This window comes from Nicotiana tomentosiformis, chromosome 2 (genome assembly GCF_000390325.3).
Source record: "Nicotiana tomentosiformis chromosome 2, ASM39032v3, whole genome shotgun sequence".
Classification (NCBI taxonomy): Eukaryota; Viridiplantae; Streptophyta; class Magnoliopsida; order Solanales; family Solanaceae; genus Nicotiana; species Nicotiana tomentosiformis.
In genome coordinates, this window is record NC_090813.1 from 65,183,490 (window position 1) to 65,208,097 (window position 24,608).

Sequence of the window (24,608 nt, forward strand, 5' to 3'; positions counted from 1 at the left end):
TCCCACAAACTTTAAGGATCTTCAGATTTTGCATACCATATCCAACTACATATTCATCTTCGGTTCTCACCAACATTAGTAGAACAAACCAATTTTGCCGCTTTTAGATGGTCTAAATTCATCGGTTTAGGCAATATGCTAACACAAAATTGAATCACTTGAATAATAAATTAGAAAAAATACTTGAATTATAAGAGAATTGGGGACTTGCTCGATTGAGCAATTAGATAAATTGAGAGAACCGTTACATGGAGATTGACTGTTTTAGATTTGCATGAATGAAGAAAGAAGAAGAGATGGAGGCGTTTGGTTTAGTCAGTAGGATGGAAACCGATGCTAACACGATTGATTCAAGAGACATCCATTTAAAAATTAAAAGAATCGGCTTTTCAATTATTTCTTACGGAGCAAATAAATGTAACAGTGAGAAAATAAGTAAAAAATTCACAAAAAAGATAAATAAAATCCTAAGCAAATAGAGGTGCCATGTCAGCATGTATTGTCCTCTTTTATAAATATATATATAGACTTCTTTTGTAGATACTTTTATGACCGGAAAGAAAATAAAAAAATGTCAACTTCCAAAAAGTCTTCGTAAAGCTGGGCTTTAGGGGATATATATATTTTCCCTGGTCACAAAAAAGTCAAGTATCCTATATATGTTTGATTTGATTGAATTTTTTCTTAAAAGAATGTTAAGGGAATGGCGTAGCGCTAAATTCATCTCGTCTTTCAAAGATTTGGAACCCTTTGTTGAGAATAGGGGTGTTTATCGGGTGGATCGGGCGTATAATTACGCTTAACGGTTCGGCTAACGGTTATCAGATTATAAATGTAGTAATCCGCTAGCCATCGAATAAGACAAGGGGCGGATTGATATCGGATTAACAATTATCGGGCAGTTTATCGGCTAAACCAAATAGAAATTTTTTGAACAATCATTCAATCAATACCAAACAGTTTCAAATCAATACCAAATTTTTAATACCATCTAAGATCTAACCAAACGGTATTTTTTAATTGAAGAGTCTTCAAGACTACTCATACTGTCATACACGTATTAACTAAATTTTTAATACCATCAAGACTACTCATACAGACATACACGTATTAATCATTGAGATTTCGATTTTTCGACTTCTCAATTCTCAATTCAAGAGAGAGACGAGATTGGCGACTTCTCTGGATCTAGTGGCTACAGACAATTGAGAATTAGAAAATAGAAATTAGGGATTTAGCCATTTAGGGTTTCAATAGTACTTTATATACATAGGGGTAAAAATATAAATATAAAAATTCTTAACGGGTTAACGGTTTACCCGACAAGAAAATTGAGTAATCCGCCCCCAAACCGTTGAGCCGTTAATTATAAAATCTTAATCCGTTCATCATTCATTACCGTGATAATCCTATACCAATAAGCCAATAAGTATCGGTTCGGTTCGGTTAACGATTTCGGTTCGATTTTGATGAGAACCAATTAAAAATCCAAAATGACTTTTAAAATGAAAGCGAGCACATGTTAATAGAATTAATACAAATGCTAAATTCATAAACTTGAACGAAACAAAAAAGAATATGAAAGGCGCATTAACTAAAATAGAATCTTACAAAGTAGAAATTACTATTAGTTGCACAACAAAATTAAAGCAATTATGTGACTACTTTTCTTTTTCTTTTCAATGATTTCAAATATCATGTAGAATAACATATTACTGAATTTAACAAACAATTTACAAGAATTGTTTTGCCATGATTAATTTAACTATTGGTAAGAATTTACATGCTTATTTTTCTAAGCAACAATAATATTAGGTTAAATTAAATTATTGTAATTAATTTAGTTTTAGTTTAAAATTTTAAGTTGTCGAGCTCATAGAAACACTGGACTCCTGGGCAACATGTCAAAATTATCGGTGTCAAACTACAATGAGTATAATAATTACACCAAAGATTTAGGAGAGAGTCATGCTAAGAGTTAGCAAATTCGAGAACTCGATTATGTGGTTACTGTAGTCTCAGACTCTCAGATTGATTTATAATTAAAATATTATGTCTAATACAACAGAGTGCTACGCGAGCATTATGCGGTAAGACGAAACCTACCAAAGTTAAGGAATATAAGTTTTACATAATACCGTTGAGAGTAACAATGTTATGAATAAATTAATAATAAACATCTAAGGTCCAATATATTCACAAGAAAAGTGTCATAGAAATATAAATAAAAATATGAATTGTGTAGCCACAAAAATTGAACATAATTTCATTCAACAAAAAATGTAAGTAGCACAACATAATTTGGTTATTTATGTCCCATGTAGACCTTCAGTTGACCAGTTCGTATGTGTCTATCATGATGATTGAAGATGTTAAAAAATGATGAGATCAATGTAAAATTATTTGGACGGAAATTAGCTTAAACTCCATGAACACTTTTATAGTTATAAGATAAAATTATGCATCTTTCAAACATATTTTTTTCACACAAAGAACATTTCAATATCATTGTTTACCTGAAAATCGGATAACAATTAAATTTGTATGCGGTTTTAAGGATATGTTAATTGATTCAACACAAATTAATCAAAAATATTAGATAAATGAGTTAAAGACAAAATAAATGATCAAACCAGTTGTAATGTTACGGCCTAGCCTGAACTTAGGTTGAACAATAATTTCGCCCTCGATCGGACCCTTGGTTCGAACCTAAATCGGATGAAGAATAAACAGTTAAGTAAGAGCTTTTGCAATAGCTAGAAAGAAGAAAATAAATTTGTCTTGTCTTGATTTGCGTGTTACAATGTGTCTCTCAAACGAAAAAACCTCTCCTTTATATAGTAGGAGAGTTTCATCCCTAGTACAAGTCTAAAAAGGTAAAAATCTTCCTTTCTCATTAATTATTAATCTGTAACCAACATCGAGCGAGATCTGCGCCGTGATATTCGGTCAGATACGAATATCACAGCCCTTTATCCGTCGTGTGTAACCGTTTACCGTATTTTTTGAGATTTTAGAACTCGTTTTGGGTCTAGGGAGCGTTGTTTTATCACGCCCGGTGATGAACACATCGTTCTTCTTTCGTGGGTCTCGATACGAAAGTTTTCCGGCCTCGGTTCAGTCTCGTGTGTCCATTCCCTTTATCCGTTTTCTTCATTGGAAAATCGAGGTATACTCTATCCCCGATTTTACTCATATACAGATAGTCCCCTCGTTTTCTGGAGAGTAGGTTTGCCGAAACGATGGGAAATGATAGATGAACCCCAATTTCTTCCCTCGTACGTTATAACTGAGATGATGGGTAAATCGAAAAATCCCATCAGTTGCATCGTTCTAACTTCGAACACGTGTCAGTCATCGACTTGTTATCTTCGAATGCGAAACATTGCGCATTGATTGCTTTTTCCCCTATAAAAACCTCAACCCTCTTCACTTCTTCCACTTTTCGATTCCAGACTTTACCTTCGAACATTCTAACGACTTTTAACTTTTCCATATCTTTATACATTGTTCATTAAGCCTTAATATCTTTATCTTCATCTTCATACATCTTCTTTGAACCTTCATCCCAGACCTTCATACCATCTTCAAATTTTCATATTTCTCTTCAGACCTAAATTTTCCAGATTATAATGGAAAAAAATTCCAAGTCAGTGCCTCAATATACTTCCCATTCATCTTCCCACCCAGCCGCAGATGCCGAGGTGTCCGTTCCCGAGGTAGCTCATGAGCCCCCCATGAAGAGCTTCATACCCGGGGGCTGCTCTATCAGGGACAACTTTAAGGTCGAGAAGACCTCTAGTCAACAAGACCTAGGCGAGGGAGAATGGAGATACATATGCTCCATCACTGAAAAAACTTTACCCGTAGTCCGAGCGGACTGTAAATGGGAAGGTAAGGACGTGGTTGTTCCCGGGCCCAATGACAATATTACCACTCACGTGAAGGGGTATCTGAGTGTTTACACCCACCCCTTCATGCTCACCCCGATAGACCCCATACTTCTTGCTTTTTGCAAAAGGTATGAGGTGTGCCTTGGGCAAATCCACTCGTCCTTCTGGAGGATCGTGATCCTCTTACGTCATTTTGTGAACAACACCGAATCTCCTCGGTTCACCCTCGACCATTTACTCCGCCTGTACAGTCCCCGAATCTTCCGAGGGAGACTAATTAAGCTTGTTCGTCGAGCAAGCAAGGCTCCTTTCTCGAGCATTGATGAGGACCGTGACCGAGGCTCGCATGGGAGGTTCGTTCGGGTGAAAACCGAAGACCTAATTCCCCCCGAGTTTTTGTCGTTCCCCGAGGAGTGGAACACATCCCGTAAGTATTATCTTTTTTGGGTATTTCTTTCTTTTTATTCTTTTTCTTATTGCTTGTGTTTGTGGTCGTGCAGTAGTTACCCAAGTTCCTGATACAATCCCCCAGTTCAAGGAGTGGATTGAGGGGATATGTAAGCAGATGATGTACTCCGAGCGCGCATGGCACAAACTTTTGAAGGGCAAATGGGAGGCCCGTTCTCATGGTGAGGTTCTTCCCTGAAAAGTTACCACCACGCTCTTAACTTACACAGTGTTAAACTTTTCTTTTTTCTTACAGGTCTGCCTAAGACCACCGAACTTAGGCCGCTGGATGAGGACGAGGATCTGTCCTTGCTTGCCGAGCCCTCCATTTCGGGGCAGCCTGGGGCTGCCGCGAATGAGAAGAAGAATAAGAAAAAGAAAAAGTCCTAGGGTTCCCCGGACCCCTAGGCGAAGAGGAAGAAGAGAATGGCCACCGAGTCTGGAAGCCCAAGAAGAGCACCAAGTCTAAGGTACCGGACCCTGACTCTCTCTACCGGCTCAGGGATGAGCCCGAAGAAGATGACCTCTTTGTCTCTCATGGGTCGCCCCTTAATGAGGGGGAGCAGGAGACGACCGAGAAAGAGAACCATGAGGTCGATCCCCTTCTAACTTGGAAACCTGAGAGGGAGATGAAGGCTGGGGCCTCCAAAGAAGCCGCTTTTGTTCCGAAGGAGGCGACCAGTGTCATCGACATCGTGGAGACGCCCTCCTATGTCGAGACCATGCTCGAAGAGGCCCAAGCGGGAAAAGAAATGTCAAGTGAGGGAGCACAGGGTCCAGATGATGCCCTCAACATATTTTTCGACGGCATGGACATTGGAGAATTTTTTAGGGCTTGGTCACTTGGAGGTCCCGAAGAAGGACGTGTCCTCGGGAGATGGAGGCCAAGTTCGAGCCCAAAACTAGTGAAGCAATTTCGTGCTTCGAGCGTTGTCACGACCAAAAATCTAGCCATGTTCGTGATGGCGCCTATCGTGTTACAAGGCAAGCGTATTTACCAAAATATTACTACTAAATCGATTATAAGAATTTAATAAAACAATTCCAACATTTAAATTTTTCATAAACTAAATCAACTCTAAATATAATATAGAAAATACAGAAACGAGCCCCAAACATCGGGGTGTCACTAAGTCATGAGCATCTAAAACTATGAACTACGATATATAAGTTGTCTAACTGTCCAAAAGAAGAAATGACAAGAGGAGTAACAAGGTCCTGCGGACGCTAACAACTATCTTGCAGTCTCCAAAGATAGCCGGCCTGAACTCAACGATCGCCGCCTTCTAACTAACCTGGATCTGCACATAAAGTGCAGGGTGTAGTGTGAGTATAACCGACTCAGTAGTAACAGAAATAACTCTAGCTTTGAGGGTATAAACCCGGAGAATTTGATATCGTGTGACTGTTTGGAGGTGATACCCACGCTAGGTGATCGGCGTGTGGGTGTATACCTCGAGGGATTGAGACTTGGTCCGTCCCGTGAGGCCTCATGGCCATCATCTGTGTTTATGTAGTTACTTGTTTTTGAACTTGTCTGCCTTTATGTTAGAGATCATGCTTAGGCTTTATTCCTGCTCACATTATTTGTACTCAGTCATAGAAATTATTGTACATGTTTATCTCAGTTTCTATTATTTGCTAATATGCTGTGATACTTGATGTGGGTTGTGTTCCCTTATTTGTTGATAATGGCGAGGCTAGTGAGGTACATGATTGAATGAGGCCAAGGGCCTGGTTGTGAGGATATTAATACCATAGCGCGTGAGTTGTCAGTGTAACACGTGAGTTGACCGTGCGGGTCCAAGTATTGATACCATAGCGCGTGAGTTGTACGCGTAGCATGTGAGTTGACCGTGCGGATCCAGGTATTGATATAATGGCACGTGAGTTGTCCGTGCTTAGCGCTTGGGCTTTGGGATCCCCTCCGGAGTCTGTACACACCCCCAGTGAGTGCAAAGTGTTGAGCGTTAAGTGCTGAGTGCGAGTGGTGAGTGATAGAGTGATATTGCTGTGAGGTTGCATTTACTTTTGTTGTTGCTGCATTTACTTGTTAATTTTCCTTGTAGTCTTATTGATTTATGAAATTACCTGTCTACTCTTGTTTGTACTTAATTGTGGAAATAATAATTGGATTATTCTTCTTAGCTCGTCACTACTGCTCAATTCCTTAGTTATTTCTGTTACTACTGAATCGGTTGTACTCATACTACACCCTGCACTTTATGTGCAGATCCAGGTGAGTTAGAAGGCGGCGATAGTTGAGTTCAGGCCGACTATCTTTGGAGACTGCAAGGTAGCTGTTAGCGTCCGCAGGACCTTGTTACTCCTCTTGTCATTTCTTCTTTTGGACAGTTAGACAACTTATATATCTTAGTTCATAGTTTTAAATGCTTATGACATAGTGACACCTCAATGTTTGGGGCTCGTTTCCGTATTTTCTATATTATATTTAGAGTTGATTTAGTTTAAGAGAGATTTAAATGTTGGTATTATTTTATTAAATTCTTATAATCGATTTAGTAGTAATATTTTGGGAAATAGGCTTGCCTTGTAACACGATAGGCACCATCACGACCATGGTTAGATTTTGGGTCGTGACAAGTTGGTATCATAACCTAGGTTACATAGGTCTCACGAGTCATGAACGGGTTTAGTAGAGTCTTGCGGATCAGTACGGAGACGTCTGTACTTATCTTCGAGAGGCTGCAGAACCTTTAGGAAAATTTCACATTCTTGAATTCTTTTCGTGCGGTATTGATTCAGCTTGAAGTGTAACTCTTTGAATTCCTTCCACGCATTCGTATGCGCACATGGGCGCTCGGTATCAGTTGTGCATCGACGGCTTGTGATTCCCTGGATGAGGTGCGAGATGTGATTTCTGTGTGTTGATGTCGGGCCAATCTGGAGGACATGAGGCCGGGTTTTGACTGTAGTTTGAGCACTGAGGTATTGATTGTGTGAGTGCGTGCTTATGGTACTTTTGGGGATATTTAAGAGAGTATTCAGCGGCTTATGAGCCTTAGGGCAGTGTGGTTTTATGCTTGGGTCTCGTGTGGTGAGTTTGGGTTGAGGATTGTGGTGTTATGGCGAGGCGAAGTATCAATTTGAAGGTAATTTAGAAGGAACTCGGATAGATAGGACATCTTGGTAGTAGGTTGGATCGTCATGGTAATGGGTATGATTAGTTCTTTGGGTGTGTGTGAGATAATGAGTTCTACAGGTGTTTTGTGGCAATGTCCTTGGATTTTTGGTGGTCTGCGTAGCTTGGTTGAGTTAGACGGATTCAGTCCTGACGGATTGGTTTTGTGCCATTGGGGTTCGGAGAGTGTTCTTGATGGTTTTGAGAACAATTCTTGGCACGTTTGAGGACGAACGTTTGTTTAAGAGGGGAAGGATGTAACGACCCGGCCAGTCGTTTCGAGAGTTATTGCCCTATTTCCCCATTCCTACTTCTTTATGTGTTGTTCAACGGTGTTGAGTTGTATCGAGTTGGTAGGTTTGGGTCCGGAGTAGTTTTGGAGTGAAATGAACACTTAGTCTCTTAGTTAGAAAGTTAAGTTAGAAAAGTCAACCGGAAGTTGACTTATGAGTAAATGAATTAGGATGTGGATTTTTATGATTCGATTAGCTTTGTTGGGTGATTTTAGACTTAGTAGTGTGTCCGGGATGTAATTTAGAGGTCCGTGGTAGAATTAGGCTTGAATTGGCGAAAGTTGGAAGTTTAGAAGTTCTTAGACTTGAATCCGAGGTTGATTTGGTATTTTGGTATTGTTTTGGGTGTTCTGAAGGTTCGACTAAGTTCGGGTAGTGATATATGACTTGTTGGAATTATAGGTTGAGGTCCCGAGAAGTTCGGGTGAGTTTCAGATAGGTTTGGGCTGCATTGCGCTCGTTTTTTTTATGTTTCGATGTCGTTTCTTCAAGCATAAATGATATTATATTGAACAAATAAGCTTCGATTTCTTTTTTTGATTGAAGCATTAGATCCGTATAGTAATTACGGACCCGTAGCAAAAAGAATCGTTGAATTTGGATATCCTATGAGAATTTTATGGTCATTTTACTAAGAATTAGATTGCTAGATTTTTTTTCAGATTAATTACGAAATTGCCACTGACGGCGTATTTAAAAATCTGCATTATTTACAAATATTAAAACCTACATATCTCCTTCATTATAAGGTCAAATTGAGTGATTCAAAAGCCTAACTTGACTAAAATTTCATAAGAAATCCATTGGAGGCATAAAAAGCGAGTTTTAGGATCGTTTAGCATTGAGAAACGAGGCAGAATAACTGAAAGAAAAATATATAAAAGGAGGGTTTGTTCATTCGGTCATATTTTGAGTTGGGGAGCTCGCATTTGGGCGATTTGGGGGCGATTTTTATCATAAGAATTGGAGTAAGTGTTCTCTACTCAGTTTTTGTTATATTTCATGAATCCATCTTCGTTTTTGGGATTTGATTGATGATTTCAAAGTAAAATTGAGGGAGTTAAGGTTTGAATTTTGGAGAGTTTAAGTGAGGATTTGAGAATCCAAACGGAGTCCAATTTTGATAAATTTTATATGGTTAGACTCGGGAGAGGACCAGGTTTATTATTCTGCCATTTTTGACTGATTTCGAAATGTGGGCCCGGGGGCCGACTTTTGGCCGGTTTCGGATTTTTGGCATATTTATGTAGTTTTTATTATGGAACTCGATTATTTAGATTATGCTGATAGTAGTATTCTGATTTTTGGTTAGATTCAGAGATTTTGGAGACCGAGTCCAGAGACGAGGGTATCCCGGAGTAGGATTTTACGCTGTTAAGTTAAGTAACAGTTTTAACTCTGGCTTTGAGGGTATAAATCCGGAGAATTTGATATTGTGTGACTGTTTGGAGGTGATACCCATGCTAGGTGATGGGCGTGTGGGTGTATACCTCGAGAGATTGAGACTTGGTCCGTCCCGTGAGGCCTCATGGCCATCATATGTGTTTACGTAGTTACTTGTTGTTGAACTTGTTTGCCTTTATATTAGAGATCATGCTTAGGCTTTATTCATGCTCACATTATTTGTACTCAGTCATAGAAATTATTGTACATATTTACTTCAGTCTCTATTATTTGCTAATATGCTGTGATACTTGATGTTGGATGTGTTCCCTTATTTGTTGATGATGGTGAGGCTAGTGAGGTGCATGATTAAGTGAGGCAGAGGGCCTGGTTGTGAGTATATTAATACCATAGCACGTGAGCTGTCCGCATAGCATGTGAGTTGACAGTGCTGGTCCAGGTATTGATACCATAGCGCGTGAGTTATCCGCGTAGCACGTGAGTTGACCGTGCGGATTCAGGTATTGATATGATGGCGCGTGAGTTGTCCGTGCTTAGCGCTTGGGCTTTGGGATCCCCTCCGGAGTCTGTACATACCCCCAGTGAGCGCAGAGTGTTGAATGATGGAGTGACATTGCTGCGAGGTTGCATTTACTTTTGTTGTTGTTGTTGCATTTACCTGTTACTTTCCTTGTAGTCTTACTGATTTATGAAATTACCTGTCTACTCCTGTTTGTACTTAATTGTGAAAATAATAATTGGATTATTCTTCTTAGCTCGTCACTACTGCTCAGTTCCTTAGTTATTTCTGTTACTACTGAGTCGATTGTACTCATACTATACTCTGCACTTTATGTGCAGATCCAAATGAGTTAGAAGGCGGCGATCGTTGAGTTCAGGCCGGCTATCTTTGGAGACTGCAAGGTAGCTGTTAGCGTCTGCAGGACCTTATTACTCCTCTTGTCATTTCTTCTTTTGGACAGTTAGATAGCTTATATATATCTTAGTTCATAGTTTTAGATGCTCATGACTTAGTGACACCCCGATGTTTGGGGCTCATTTCCGTATTTTCTATATTATATTCAGAGTTGATTTAGTTTATGAGAAATTTAAATGTTGGTATTGTTTTATTAAATTCTTATAATTGATTTAATAGTAATATTTTGGGAAATAGGCTTGCCTTGTAACACGATAAGCGTCATCACGATCATGGTTAGATTTTGGATCGTGACAAGTGTGGCCCCCAAGCGCAAGAGAACGGTCGTTCTCACTAGGGGCGGGCGGGCATTCGGTACTTCGGTACGGTATTTATAAATTACGATTCGGTACTTCGATATTCGGTATATCAATTATGCATATCAAATACCGTACCAAAGTAGTTCGGTACGATTCGGTAGTTTCTTGTTTGATTCGGTACGATTTCGGTATCGCATCGTCTCTATCTATCATTACAAGAAGTGGCACTGGCCAGTGGAAACTATATATATATAGTTGAAAAAACTTATCATTTCATTGCACTAGCAAACAATTGGTCTTGGGCAGAGAAAACTTGTCATAAAGTGAACCAAATCTTAATCAAGAGTAATATATTGCTCCAGTTGAGAAAGTTTTTGAAGCACAAGTTCTTAGTTCTGATTAACAGAACGATTTTCATCTCCATTCGCAAGTTTAGCTGCTTTGAGGCACCACTAAACAGACGTCAAATTTGTAATTCCTAATTCTTATTGGATATTTGGGTTAGGCTGGGAAATAACGAAAAGATAGTAAGGGACTAGGCTTAGTCTTATTGGTTTAGTTATTTAAAATTTTGGGCTAAGCTGCTGGGTAGTGTAGGACTGTAGGTAAAATTAATTTGGTATTTCGGTATACCGAAATATCGAAAACTCAATATAGAGAACAGTACCGAAATATCGAATAACCGAAAATTTGATACCAAAATACCGAATAAACCGATATCGAAATACCAAATTATTTCGGTTCGGTTCGGAACTCGGTTTTTCGGATTTATGCCCACCCCTAGTTCTCACCATCTTGGAGGATGCCCGGGTCCTGTCTGCTCCGGTGGATGTAGCCAGCTACCTCCGATTCCTGGTGACCGAGGAGGACCAGGAAAAGATGAACAAGGTGGGCATGTCAAGTCTCTTCAACGAGGCGCAACATGCACTGAACCGGGTAAGGCGTTAACCCTTTGTACCTCTTTGTGAATCCTGCTTAGTTTTTTTTTATGTCCCCTACTAATTTCATTGTTTTACAGGCTTCACTACTTCACCATGAAAGCTTCCTCCGATACTGCTTGGAGATTAGCCAGCTCGAGTTCGATCTCAAAGAGCGGGTATGGAAGAAGGATATGTACATGGATCTTAGTGAGCAATAGAACGAGGCCCTTAAAGACCTCCCGATTCTCCAGGCCGAGCTGGAAAAAGCTCAGAAGGAGGCCTCGACCCTGAAGCGGGAACATGCTAACCTGGTTGAGAAGGTAAGTTATTTGAAGCTAAAAACGAGCAACTAGTCATAGTGACTAACAACACATCTTCGTAGGTCCAACAGAAAATAGACCTGATCGACTGGGTGTTGGCTGAGATGGACGAGGTATTACATTCTGTACTTTTGTACGTTGGATAAGTCATAAGATAATTGATATAAGTTCAAGACAAGATTATTTTTGAGGTTATAAGTATTTATGCTATTTATAACAAGTGATAAGTAAGTGTCGTGAAGGTCAGAAGGTAAACAAATCAAAGAAAATAAGTTTTATCGAAGTTTGACATTTTGGGATAAAATACAGTCCAAGTTATAATAACCCGTATTTATGGACTAGTGATATACCACATGACCATTATAGTAAGGTAAATAAAGTAGGTTAAAAGTGATTAGTATTTAAGTAAAATGAGATCCATAAATTAATTATATGTGTAGTTGTTAAATGAAAATTTGTAGTGTAAGACTAGAAATTAATTAGGACTATTGAATAAGTAGTACGTGTACATAAGCCATGTGGGATATGGACAAGTGGAAGTAAGTGTTATATATTCATACGTAAAAAAAAATATGCGGTGCCATCATGTAATGAAAGGTTGACCTAGGGATGACACATGTAAAGAGGAAAATGTTACTTAAGACCTTATATCATGTTATTGGCTTTTATGAAGGCAAACAACTATGCTGAAATGGTAATTTATATTTCTATAGTTGCAACATAAGATAATTTATTGTTATAGAAACAAGGACACTTTCATTTTTAAGGAAGTACAATGCAATTTTTTACAAGATCAATATACGGGTTTTACGCACCACATCGATCTTGTTGTTCCGTTTTGGCGCATTGGTTATTTCAGGCTTTCTTCGATGTGAAATAAGGTGTAATAAGAGTATTTCTTAGCAATTAAGGTAAGAATTTTCCTCTATTTGGTATATTTAAATTCGTCTAGGTCATACCTAAATTGTGGGATGAGAATTATAGAGTTAATAGCGAAAAATCATATTTTGACGTTGTTGTTGTTGTTGTATCGACTATTAGGTAATTTTTTAAGTTGTGTTGTGGCTAGAAATCATTGAAGTAACTTGAGTATATAATTGGTGTAGTCATTGATATGTGTTTTGAAGAAAAGAAAAGATTAGAGAAGTATGGTTGATAATCGTAGCCAAGCTTTTCGCTCGCTGTATCGTTGTTTGGGCTGTAAAATTTGTTATAGGAGTTGCTCGTTGTGTTGTTGTATTATCTTGCCTATGGTAGGCTTGAGGGAATGATAAGAATGGGGTAAATATTGTCCATTTCATTGTAGGATAGGTTATCTTCCGTTATGCGATTAAGAGAATTGTTCGTACGGTTGATAATAGTATTATTCTTATTATCGTATAGATCGTGAAACAGATATAAGTTGAGCTCTTGAGCCAGCGGGTTAAGACCAAGTATGTTAAGGCTAATCCTTCCTTCTTTTGGAATGATCCAAGTAACGATACGTAAACGTAATATTATTCTATAAGTGGTTCTACTCTTAGTAGTTAAGGATATTTACATTATTCATTCCTGTAAAATATTATTCAAAGCATGTCTAAGTATTTCCTAAGTCATTATAGAGGCAAAGGATACATATATTAATGGTCATAATGTAATGTTATATGCATCTTTATTTACCATCGAGCTACGGTCGGTCGGGTAACCATGCATTTACCACCGAGCTACGACCGGGTGGGAAGTCACGTATTTACCACCGAGCTACGGCCGGTCGGGCAGTCATGAATTTACCACCGAGCAACAGTCGTTTAGACAATTATGCATTTACTGCCGAGCTACGACTGGTTGGTCAGTTATGCATCTTTATTTACCACCGAGCTACGACCCGTTGAGCAGTCATGTATTTACCACCGTGTTACATCCGGTCGGACAGTTACCACTTATCAGTTGGACAGTCACTTTACGATATGGATAATAGTCTCAAAGAGAAGCATTGACTATATAAGTATAATTAGTATGCATATCATAGCCCTCAGTGGCACTCCAGAGGTTCAGGTTGATTCTTCTATCTCTCTCAGTGATGATCACTTATTGGTATGTTTCGCTTCTGCCATACATACTCGGTATATTATTCGTACTGACGCCCTTTTTAATGTGGACGCTGCATTCATGCCTGCAGGTATAGGTAATCAATTTGACGAGCCCTCATATTAAATGAGGATAGCATTCAACGAATGATCTGTAAGACTCCACTTTATTCGGAGTGCAACTGAGTCTATAAGTCATTATGTCAGAGTTTTGCTACGGACTTATGGTCAGGATGGAGAACTGTCCTGTTTCGATGTCAAACACTCTTAGAATCTTTGTAGACACAGGTTCATTATGTACAGTATGTCAGAGGCCTTGACAGCCCGTGTTTATTCATATTTTAAGTACAGTGGATCACCGATACATTGTTTGCCCACTTATATTTATACATTACGAGTTGTATTCATGTTGGCTCATGATATTTACAGAAATAATGAATTCAACCAACTCGACATATGTATGTTCTAGTTTTTGTCGAACGATCACGAGTTACAGAGTGGTTTGCTCGGTCCAGTACGACATCGGGTGCCAGCCACGCCTCCCCAAGTTTGGGGCGTGACACGAGGTCAAGGCCACGACCGAAGTGTGAAAGGGCAGGATGGACCTACTGGCTTCGGAGAAGGAAGCTGCGAAGGCAGAGCAGGCATCGACCGAGAACCAACTTCGGGTGGCGAAGGACAAAGCCGATAAGTGGTCTCGGCAGAATGATGATCTCCAGGCACAACTGAGCTTGACCGTCATGGAACAGGATGCTCTCGGAGGAGAATATGCGGCACTGAGGTTCAAATTGGATACAATCTCTACTGATGTCGAGGAAATAGTAGCCCAGTACAAGGCCGATGTGGAGGTAGCCGAGACCCGCTTAAAGACGAAGACTAAATACATAAAGCGACTATCCTGGAGAGAGACCTTGGAAGAGATCCACGCCCAAGGTTTTAACCTATCGGCCGAGATTGAAGAAGTTAGGAGGCTCGAGGCCAAGGAAAAGGAGCTCTATGAGCCTGAGGGTCCCGAAGGCTCCGAGGGTTCAGAGGACTCTGAGGGCTCCGGGGGTTCGATGGTTCTGGTGACGAATCGGGACTCGGTGAAGACCAGGTTTAAATGCCTTAGTATTTTTCCAGTTTGTTATTTTCACTTATGTATATATATATATTTTTGCTGTTCAATCGGGCCTTTATAAATATATTTTGGAATATATATATAAAACATTTCCCTTTCTGGCAATATCATGTCTTTACTTTTCCAGCATATTCTTGCAATTTCTATTTGTGTATTGTTTTTGATGCCTTAGCATAGAATCAGATGTAGTTATGAGGCACTCATTTTTCAGAGGTTTGAACGAAGCCCGACTTCGATGCAACTTTGTTTGCTTGTGGCTTCAAACTCTTGGTGATATTGGAGATTTTCAAGATGCTTAAATATTTTTAGACGATATTTTTGTTGAGGGTAACCTTTTAGTAGGTTTCGAATTTTCGTAAGGTCCTTACTTTCTGGTTACGGACTTCAGACGTTTCCGAACCGTTTTTAGGGTGGCCGTAGCCTTTTATATTTGGCACCGCCTAATAGGTTTGGTGCCTCAATCAGGGCCACTTGGTCTCTTTGATGTGCCCGATGGTTGACACGATGCTGGCTGCATCAACGTTGAATTTATACTCTGATAATCTCGGTGCTTCTCTGGCCCCGGGCGGCCTGTCAAAACCATTTTTACTCATCAGACCTCGGCTACTGGGTCCTCGATCACCTCTCTTTTCGTTCCTTGTTGGGTGACGCCCAGACCCATTTCCCCTTCGGTTTATGCTTTATGGTTGGTACCGATCCTGGATCGGTCTTGGATTATGATCAACGACTCTCTTAGACCCGTCGTCCGCCCTGATGGGATAAATAGACCCTAGAAGGGGCTCCGAGTTGGTGGTCCTCGACCCTGATCTTCGATTGGTACCTGTTATGGACGTCAACCCAAGTCACCGTCGGGTACTCTTCCAAATTCTATTTTAGCTGCTGTGAAGCCAAGGAACTTAGGGGATTAAGCCCCTGAGTACATGCTTGGACGACCCAATCATCTGCAACCGGAGGTGGATCCATCCATTCCATCTGGAACCTTGACACGAACTCTATGAGCATCTCGTTGTCTCTTTGTTTAACCTTGAAAAGGTCTGACTTTCTGGTCTCGACCTTGATGGCCCCGACATTGGCCTTTACAAAAGCATCTACAAGCATCGCAAAAGAGTCAATAGAATTTGGGGGTAAGTTGTGGTACCATATCATTGCTGCTTTGGACAAAGTCTCCCCAAACTTCTTTAGTAACACCGACTCGATTTTATCATCTTCCAAGTCGTTCCCCTTGATTGCGCACGTATAGGAGGTCACATGTTCATTCGGATCCGTGGTTCCGTTATATTTTGGGATATCGGGCATACAAAACCTCTTTAGGATCGGCTTCGGTGGAGTGCTCAGAGGAAAAGGCTTCTGGATAAATTTCTTGGAATCCGCCCCTTTCAATATCGGGGGTGCTCCCGGGATTTGATCGACCCTGGAATTGTATGTTTCCACCCTCTTTTCATTGGCCACAATTTTCCTCTCGCATGACTATACCCTCTTCGTTAATGCTTTAAGCATCTTCATTATTTCAGAAGTGACCCCAGGCTCAACTTCACCCGGTCTCTTGGTGATCTGTTTGTTCCTTCGGATGTTTACCCTGGATTGTTCGGGCTCAACCCTGATGGGGGCGTGGCTTTCATTCTGTAACTGCGCTATCGCCGCCTGTTGAGCCTACAACATTTCGAAGTTTAATCGTAGGCTTACCACATCGCCTTCGCCTTCGGGCGCTTCTCGAGCTGTTGGTCGGGGTCTTCCGCGAATGCTATTTTCGGGATCAGTTGGCAGATTGGTATCGATGGCCACCTGTGAATTAGCATCGACCGGATCGGCAACTAGGACTCTGTTGGGATCAGCATGAGGCACCTCGTTGCTAGGCACCGGATTATTATTTTGCGCCATGATGGCCAAACTCAACATCAATGTTTAAGTGGGCAGACTGAGAACTTGACATTTTTAAGCTGACCTGAAATTGAGACTCTAAAAAACAAATGTAAAATAAAGTGTATATGGAAATTTGTATCAAATTACCACTATTATCCTTAGTCACACGGTGGGCGCCAAACTGTTTACCATGACATCGGATAACAATTATATTTGTACGCGGTTTTAAGGATATATGGATTGATTCAACACAAATTAATCAAGAATATTAGATAAACAAGTTAAAGACAAAATAAATGATCAAACTAGTTGTAATGTTATGGCCTAATCCGAACCTATGTTGAACAATAGTTTCGCCCTCTATCGGACCCTTGGTTCGAACCCAAATCGGATGAAGAACAAACAGTTAAGTAAGAGCTTTTGCAATAGCTATAAAGCAGAAAATAAATTTGTATTGCATTGATTTACGTGTTATAATGTGTCTCTCAAAAGAAAAGCCTCCCATTTATATAGTAGGAGAATTTCATCCCTAGTACAAGTCTAAAAAAGATAAAAATCTTCCTTTCTCGTTAATTACTAATCCGTAACCGACATCGAACGAGATCCGCGCCGTGATATCCGGTCAGGTACAAATATCACAGCTCTTTATTCGCCGTGTGTAATTGTTTACCATGTTTTCCGAGGTTTTAGAACTCGTTTTGGGTCCGGGGAGCGTCATTTTATCACGCCCGGTGATGAACACATCGTTCTTCTTTCGTGGGTCTCGATACGAAAGGTTCCCGACCTCGATTTCAGTCTCGTGCGTCCATGCTCTTCTTCCGTTTTCTTCACCGAAAAATCAGAGTATGCTCTTTTCCCGATTTTATCCGTATACAATCATACATTATTTCATTTGGTTAAATATATACATTTACTTATGAAAAAATTTACTCATAATTTTAATAAATTGAATAAATTTAATTTGCATTACTTTATCATAGTGAAAATTTGAGAAAATCAATATAGTTAATTTACTTTTTTTTTTATAAATAAAAACGAACCATAAATATCCGTAATCACATTTATAGCCTGTTTGGCCAAGTTTCTCCAAATTCAAAAGCATTTTTTTCTTCCAAAAAAGTATTTTTTTTTAAAGTTAAGGTGTTTGGCCAAGCTTTTAGAAGAAAAAAATTGTTTATCTCCAAAAATATTTTTTTGAAAAGTATTTTTGAGAAAAAATGTAATTAGACACAGTTTTTACAAGTTTGGTTAATCACTAATTGATGATCAAAAGTGCTTTTCAAATTAATTAGCTAAATACAAATTGATTCTCCTCAAAATATTTGGATAAAAATATTTTTAAAAAAAAATACTTTTCAAAATAAGTTGATTTTTGGACCGTGGCCAACTAAAAAGAGAAGTTTCAAATATCACAAGATTATAAGCTTTGGTCGGCTAGTAGTAGCTCATTGCAATTTGCGCCAAAACTTATTGATAATATGTATATCCATTGGCCAAAAATCAGGTTTGACTTGTTCCGTTTCCTGCTCACTTTTTTCAATATTGGCCACTATTCAATCCAAACAGTGACCACTAAACCCGTCTCACTAGCCACGTGGGACAATACCATTGGCTAAACCTCGTGGCACCCAAAGACCGTCCCTGCCACGTTTTCATCACCAACTGCATTTCCCATTTGTTACAAAGTGAAGATATTTTATTTATTTATTTAATCCAACTCGGCGTCACGCACTCTCCATTTCTGTTACGCTTGCTCTTAAACCCGTCAGATCCGCCCCTTCTCTCTCTCATGGTCAAAACCCTACAAATAGCAGCATAACTCGACGGAGAAATCGAGCGAAATAATAGTCCACGGACATCTCCAGATCGTCGTCGCCGCTGTAAGTCTCTCCGATCTCTTCTCCATGTACTTTTCTATAGTGGATCTATTCCATAATTGAGTTTTACAGCTGATTTTGTTTGTGCATGAGAAAATGAGGTCATGGATGTATTAGAAGGAGAGATCTATAGATCGAAACATTGTGTGAATTTGAAAATATTTTGTGGAGTTGAGATCTGAATCGTGTAATTGGAATCCATAGATCTGATGATTTTATTTAGCTCAAGATCTGTTATTTGTCTGAGTTGATATATATGCGTGCATGTGTGTGAGCGCGCGTCACCTATATTTATGTGAATTATGAATGTACGAAAATTGAATGTTTTGGAAGCTCTTTAACTTTGATGTGTAATGTGACGGTAAAAGAGATCTAGATCTGAAAAGGCATCTATGTGTATCTTCTTTACGTGTTTTATAGAAAGAGATACGTTTGATGAATTGAGTTATATAGATTAAGTGGATTTATTATTTATGTGATGTTCACTAATCGACCATGCAAAAGTACTTGAAGTGGTACATCAACATCAGAATTGATGTTTTTGCATTTGTAACGACCTTTTAGTCGTGTTGCAAGCATTCAGAAAAGTTTATTTTGATTTAGTTATCCTGTTATTAGCAGGAATACATTGATTGATTAAATTTCCGATTTCCATGGTTTTTTAATCCTCTGGAATTGGGGGCACTGGGGCGGTGTAGGAAGAACTTTCTCGTTTTGTTTCCAGATATCAGCTCAATTTATATGCTTAAGGTATAGTCATTCGGGTGCAAAGAATATCCTGTTACTATCAGTTAGGAAATTATTGGTTTGATATATATATGGTTCACTTAATCTGAATGATTGGCAACACCTTTCATTGATTGAGATTTTGCTCTAAAATCTATCTTGAGATGCTGCTAATACTGTTATTATTTCATGTGGAATTAATATTTTTTACTAGCTATGCAAATTAAAATTACACTCGATCGAGTGTCCCACAATTAGAAATTTTGAATAGTTAATATTTTATGTTTTTCCCCTTTAATGTTTTAAGATGTTTGTACTTTTTGCTTGTATAGTTGAGGGACTATATCTTCACTGTCAATTGTCTAATAGTTCTTGTCTTTGTTTTTTCATGGTTCGCGCAGAGATAGTTCTGTTTGTAGTGAACAATGGGGGGAGGATTCAGAGTGCTGCACCTTGTGAAACCATTTCTTTCATTCCTACCAGAAGTTCAGAGTGCTGACAGGAAGGTTCAATTTAGAGAGAAGGTCATCTATACTGTAATTGCGCTTGCTATCTTTCTGGTTTGCAGCCAGCTCCCTCTTTATGGCATACATTCCACAACTGGTGCGGATCCTTTTTACTGGATGCGTGTCATTCTTGCGTCAAACCGTGGCACAGTAATGGAACTTGGAATTACTCCTATCGTGACTTCTGGAATGGTGATGCAATTGTTAGCTGGATCAAAGATCATTCAAGTGGACAACAATGTCCGTGAGGACCGAGCACTCCTGTAAGTTCATACAATTTCAATACTATTATTTTGTTTGTTTAGTCTTTTTACAACTATAGGTATTTTGCATCAGTTTAATTTGTTGGTTGTCTCTTGTTTTATTTCATATGCAGTGGTAATAGTATAGTTTTGAACTGTCAGAACAGGATATTATTTGGAACTTCTTGAGGATGATATGATATATAACTTTTATGCTCAAATCAGTTTGCAGAACCTATACTAGTTGTATTATATGGATTTGCAAGACAAGTTTCATGCTTTGAATGTTCCCACTCTTGAACATAAGCTGACATTTCTAACCTCATCTGATGTTTGTATCTGAACCTACTTCACTTCCTCCAACCAGTCCCCTTACCCATACCCCCAAAGAAAGGGATGCAGCTTTTTTGTACTTATTATGATATTTCTATTGCCTGCTCTGCTCAATGAAGCTCTCTGATGTGCTCTCTTGACAAATTTTTCTCATGCAGTAATGGTGCTCAAAAGTTGTTGGGTATCCTGATTGCTGTTGGTGAGGCAGTTGCTTATGTCCTGTCAGGGATGTATGGCAGTGTTAGCCAATTGGGTGTTGGAAACGCTATCCTCATTATCCTTCAGCTTTGCTTTGCTGCTATCATTGTTATGTGCTTGGATGAACTTCTTCAGAAAGGATATGGTCTTGGCTCTGGAATTTCCTTGTTCATAGCTACCAATATCTGGTAAGTTTCTTACTGGCCATCAAAAAGCTTGTTTTGGGCTCCTCTGTACAATCTTGGAGCTTTTGATTCCAAGTTAATTATATTTTGCAGTGAAAGCATTATTTGGAAAGCCTTTAGTCCCACAACCATCAATACCGGGCGTGGTGCTGAATTTGAAGGTGCTATTATTGCTCTGTTCCATCTTAGTATTACTAGAGCAAATAAGATCAGTGCCCTTCGAGAGGCGTTCTACCGGCAAAGTCTCCCCAATGTGACAAATCTGCTTGCGACTGTGTTGATCTTCCTCATTGTTATCTACTTCCAAGGATTCCGTGTTGTTTTGCCAGTTAGATCTAAGAATGCTCGCGGACAGCAAGGTTCTTACCCAATCAAACTCTTCTACACCTCAAACATGCCTATTATTCTTCAGTCCGCACTTGTCTCCAACCTTTATTTCATCTCTCAGGTACCTTATTGTAGAGTTTTTTTATTTGAATTGACACCTTACTGTTACCTGTTCCAAGAGTGTTAACAAGTTATTTTCTTTTTCCTCCTCTCTTTACTCTATGATCAGTTGCTGTACAGGAGGTATGGTGGAAATATCATCGTGAATTTGATAGGAACCTGGAAGGAATCTGAATATTCTGGACAGTCTGTTCCTGTTGCTGGTCTTGCTTACCTTGTTACTGCGCCATCAAGGTATTGTATCCTTGCTTCAGCTAATCAATCTCTATTTGCTGTAAATTTTCTTCACAGATTTAGGTTCCCACATCTTATACTTATTGCTTCTTACTCAATTGCAATTGACTGTCAACTTTCATGTATTTCAGCTTGGCAGAGATGGTGGCACATCCATTCCATGCTCTTTTCTATATAGTGTTCATGTTGTCAGCCTGTGCCCTGTTCTCGAAGACTTGGATTGAAGTTTCTGGATCATCCGCCAGAGATGTTGCCAAGCAGCTCAAGGTAAATGATCTTGTAGCATTTGCTTTTGCTGGGTAGTCTTTCAGTCTCCCAGTCTACTTATTCTATCCAAGTGATTTGGTAGTAATACTAATCAAAACTCAATTTGATCAGACTTCTAATGGTTTTTATGTTTTATGGATGGCATCCAGAATGCTAACTTTCTTACTGGGGTTCTAACTTTGCCCCATGCTGTAGATTATGAGAAGTAATAACTACTATAAATTATTGAATTGTCAAGAACTAGTTATTTCCAGGCAAGCTGAGAAAGACAGCGGAGTTTATCTTTCCATTGTGCTAACTGCTCAAAAATACTAATGAAAATTTTATAATATTTGACTAAGCAATGTCCCACATCTCTGTATAACTGAATTACTGTAAAACCCTGGTTAGTTTTGCCTATGAATGAAAGATGTAGGTATTTGGAGCATGGTTGTCTCACATAGATTATAAGATAGAATCAGAGTGATCATAGTACCGAATGACAATTTAGGTTTTGTGTATTTCCAGAAACAGTTAATTTTCAGAAAATAAGAGTAACTGTTTTTATTTTTGTTTTATCGATTTTAAACACTCCAAAAGGCTGATTTGCTTAGATAATTTTCCAACACATACACCACACTTTCTCCAAATCTTTACTCAAACGCTCAGTTTGTTTTTCAATAAAGCTATACCGAAACAGAACAAAAGCTTATTTTCGTGACTCTCAATCGCCATTGGAAATATTACAGTTATTCTCTTTGGCAGTAAAAAGAATGTTATCTTCTTGGATTTTTTTAAATCCATACGACTCCACGAGTATTATTGGTATGACAGTTCTAATGGTATTTGTTTTGCAGGAGCAACAAATGGTGATGCCTGGGCATCGTGATTCAAACCTGCAGAAAGAATTAAATCGTTACATTCCTACCGCAGCTGCCTTCGGAGGAGTATGCATTGGTGCGTTGACAGTTTTGGCAGACTTAATGGGAGCAATTGGATCAGGAACTGGAATTCTTCTTGCTGTCACTATCATTTACCAGTATTTCGAGACATTTGAGAAGGAGAAGGCGACTGAACTAGGAATGTTTGGTTTGTAGGCTGTAGCATTTATGCTAGATTTGTCCCCATGCGTTCTGCCTTCAAGCCAAAAGAGCAATGTAGTGAACTTGTTGGCTTCTTATGGATAGATATTAAGGCCCAAGTTTTTCTGTTAAATTTTGTAACTTTTTTTGTTTTTAACTGTGCTGATGAGCATGAATGTTTACAAGACAACTAGGTTAATTTACAGAAGTTTTCACAGAATTGTTGCTATTTACCCCTTTCTCCCTATTTCCCTGGATGATATAAGCATCGAGCACAAACAAGCTTGGGAATTTCGTCTGCTTTTTGGTTTGTGGACATGTAGGTATGCTTTCGATTCGTCCTACGCTCCGTTTCTGTAATGATGGTTGCCATGATAATTGATGTGTTGGGTTAAGCAGAGGTTTTTTATATGTGCTGCTCCAATATAGTTCAACATGTCTGAAAATGTCCTGGTGAATATGTCTTGAATCATAAACAGCAAACCAATGATCTTTTTAAATTTGGACTTACTAGTTTGGTGGCTGGTGTCGGTAGCCTCGGTCTTGTACCTTGGAATTTGGATGCCATTAAAGATGGCAACAATACCCTTGGATGCCATGAAAGATGGCAACAATTGGGCGTCGCATGTTTTGGCTATTTGTGGAAAGCCATTTTTTTGAGGTTCTAGCTAGTGACTTTGAAATTTGCTAACAGCATATGTAAGAATTAGGTGAATCTCGAACAAGAGCTGGGAAATTTATGACAAAACCAATAAAATAAAAGAAAAACGAAAACAACAATGTGAATTTAGACAGACACCATGTACATACATACGCTTTAAGCTGGAACTTGGAATTCGACCTGAAACAGTGAGACAAGAGAGATGTCCATTTATCAATGAAACAACTAGCCTACTGCAATATTGAGCTAATTTCGAAGTTATTCCTGTGAAAGTAAATTACTAGAGAGGGATCTTTTTTGTGATAACAAATTCCGCTTTGGGTCTTTATTTCTGCTTTTTAACCCAGGAAAGTGTGGAAGACAGACACAAGCTAGGTTACATACATATATACTCCATGTAATATTTGGACATTCTCCTTTACAACCAAAAGCGATGGCACCAAAAGGAAATTAACTAGTGTTTTGGGATGGATAGAATCTACCTGCCTTCTCCAATAAGTATCCTCAGCCCTGTTAAGCATTCTTTACAATTGAAGGTCCAAAGTACATCAAAATCGTGTAGTAGGCTACAGATTAATTTCTACTTTACTGGTGTACCAAGTGGCGCCACTTATTTAGCACATTTTTAATGTTTATAAGTACTTCATCGTATCCTAACTTGTGCCTCTCCTAATTATAAACCCAATGGTGGCATCATTATTCATTAAGACTGAAGTCAAGATGTGTAAAATAGTGAGAACTTGTCATCCATTTGGTTATATTTTCCACGAGATGCAAGAAAGTAGCAACTCCAGACACTGCAGATATTAAAACACCATATTCTTGCAAAATAATGATCGTTTTATTTGTCTAAGTTTTCTCGGGTAGCAAGTGTAATAGTAGAAGTGTACGTAAATTAACCTAGATTAAAAAATTAACACTCATCTCTTTTCTAGATGCATACTTCCTAGTTCCTCTTAATCTACGTGAAACAAAGTTTATATGTTTATCTTCTATTTTTGGCACTTTACAAAGTCGCTTTAACTTTGCGGCTTATGAATAGATTGTCTTTTCAGAGGAATATTTGCTTTGAGCCTATATGCTGCTTAATAATATATTGGAATTAAGCTGTGTATTTCATCTTCTTTTGTTTTATTACTGTGATACTGTGTCCAAATTCGAAAAAGAAAAATTGTTTCCTTTATTCTTCAG

General features: G+C 38.9%; 1 protein-coding gene across 1 annotated transcript; it reads left to right on the forward strand.

Annotated features, from left to right (window-relative positions):
- The first annotated feature begins 18,362 nt into the window (after positions 1-18,362).
- On the forward strand, positions 18,363-22,976 carry LOC104115337 (uncharacterized). Its single transcript, XM_009625936.4, has 7 exons — positions 18,363-18,560; positions 19,685-20,052; positions 20,523-20,750; positions 20,841-21,195; positions 21,304-21,428; positions 21,560-21,695; positions 22,532-22,976. The coding sequence occupies exons 2-7, from the start codon at positions 19,709-19,711 to the stop codon at positions 22,769-22,771; spliced, it is 1,428 nt and encodes a 475-aa protein (XP_009624231.1). The 5' UTR covers positions 18,363-18,560; positions 19,685-19,708; the 3' UTR covers positions 22,772-22,976.
- The last annotated feature ends 1,632 nt before the right edge of the window (positions 22,977-24,608 follow it).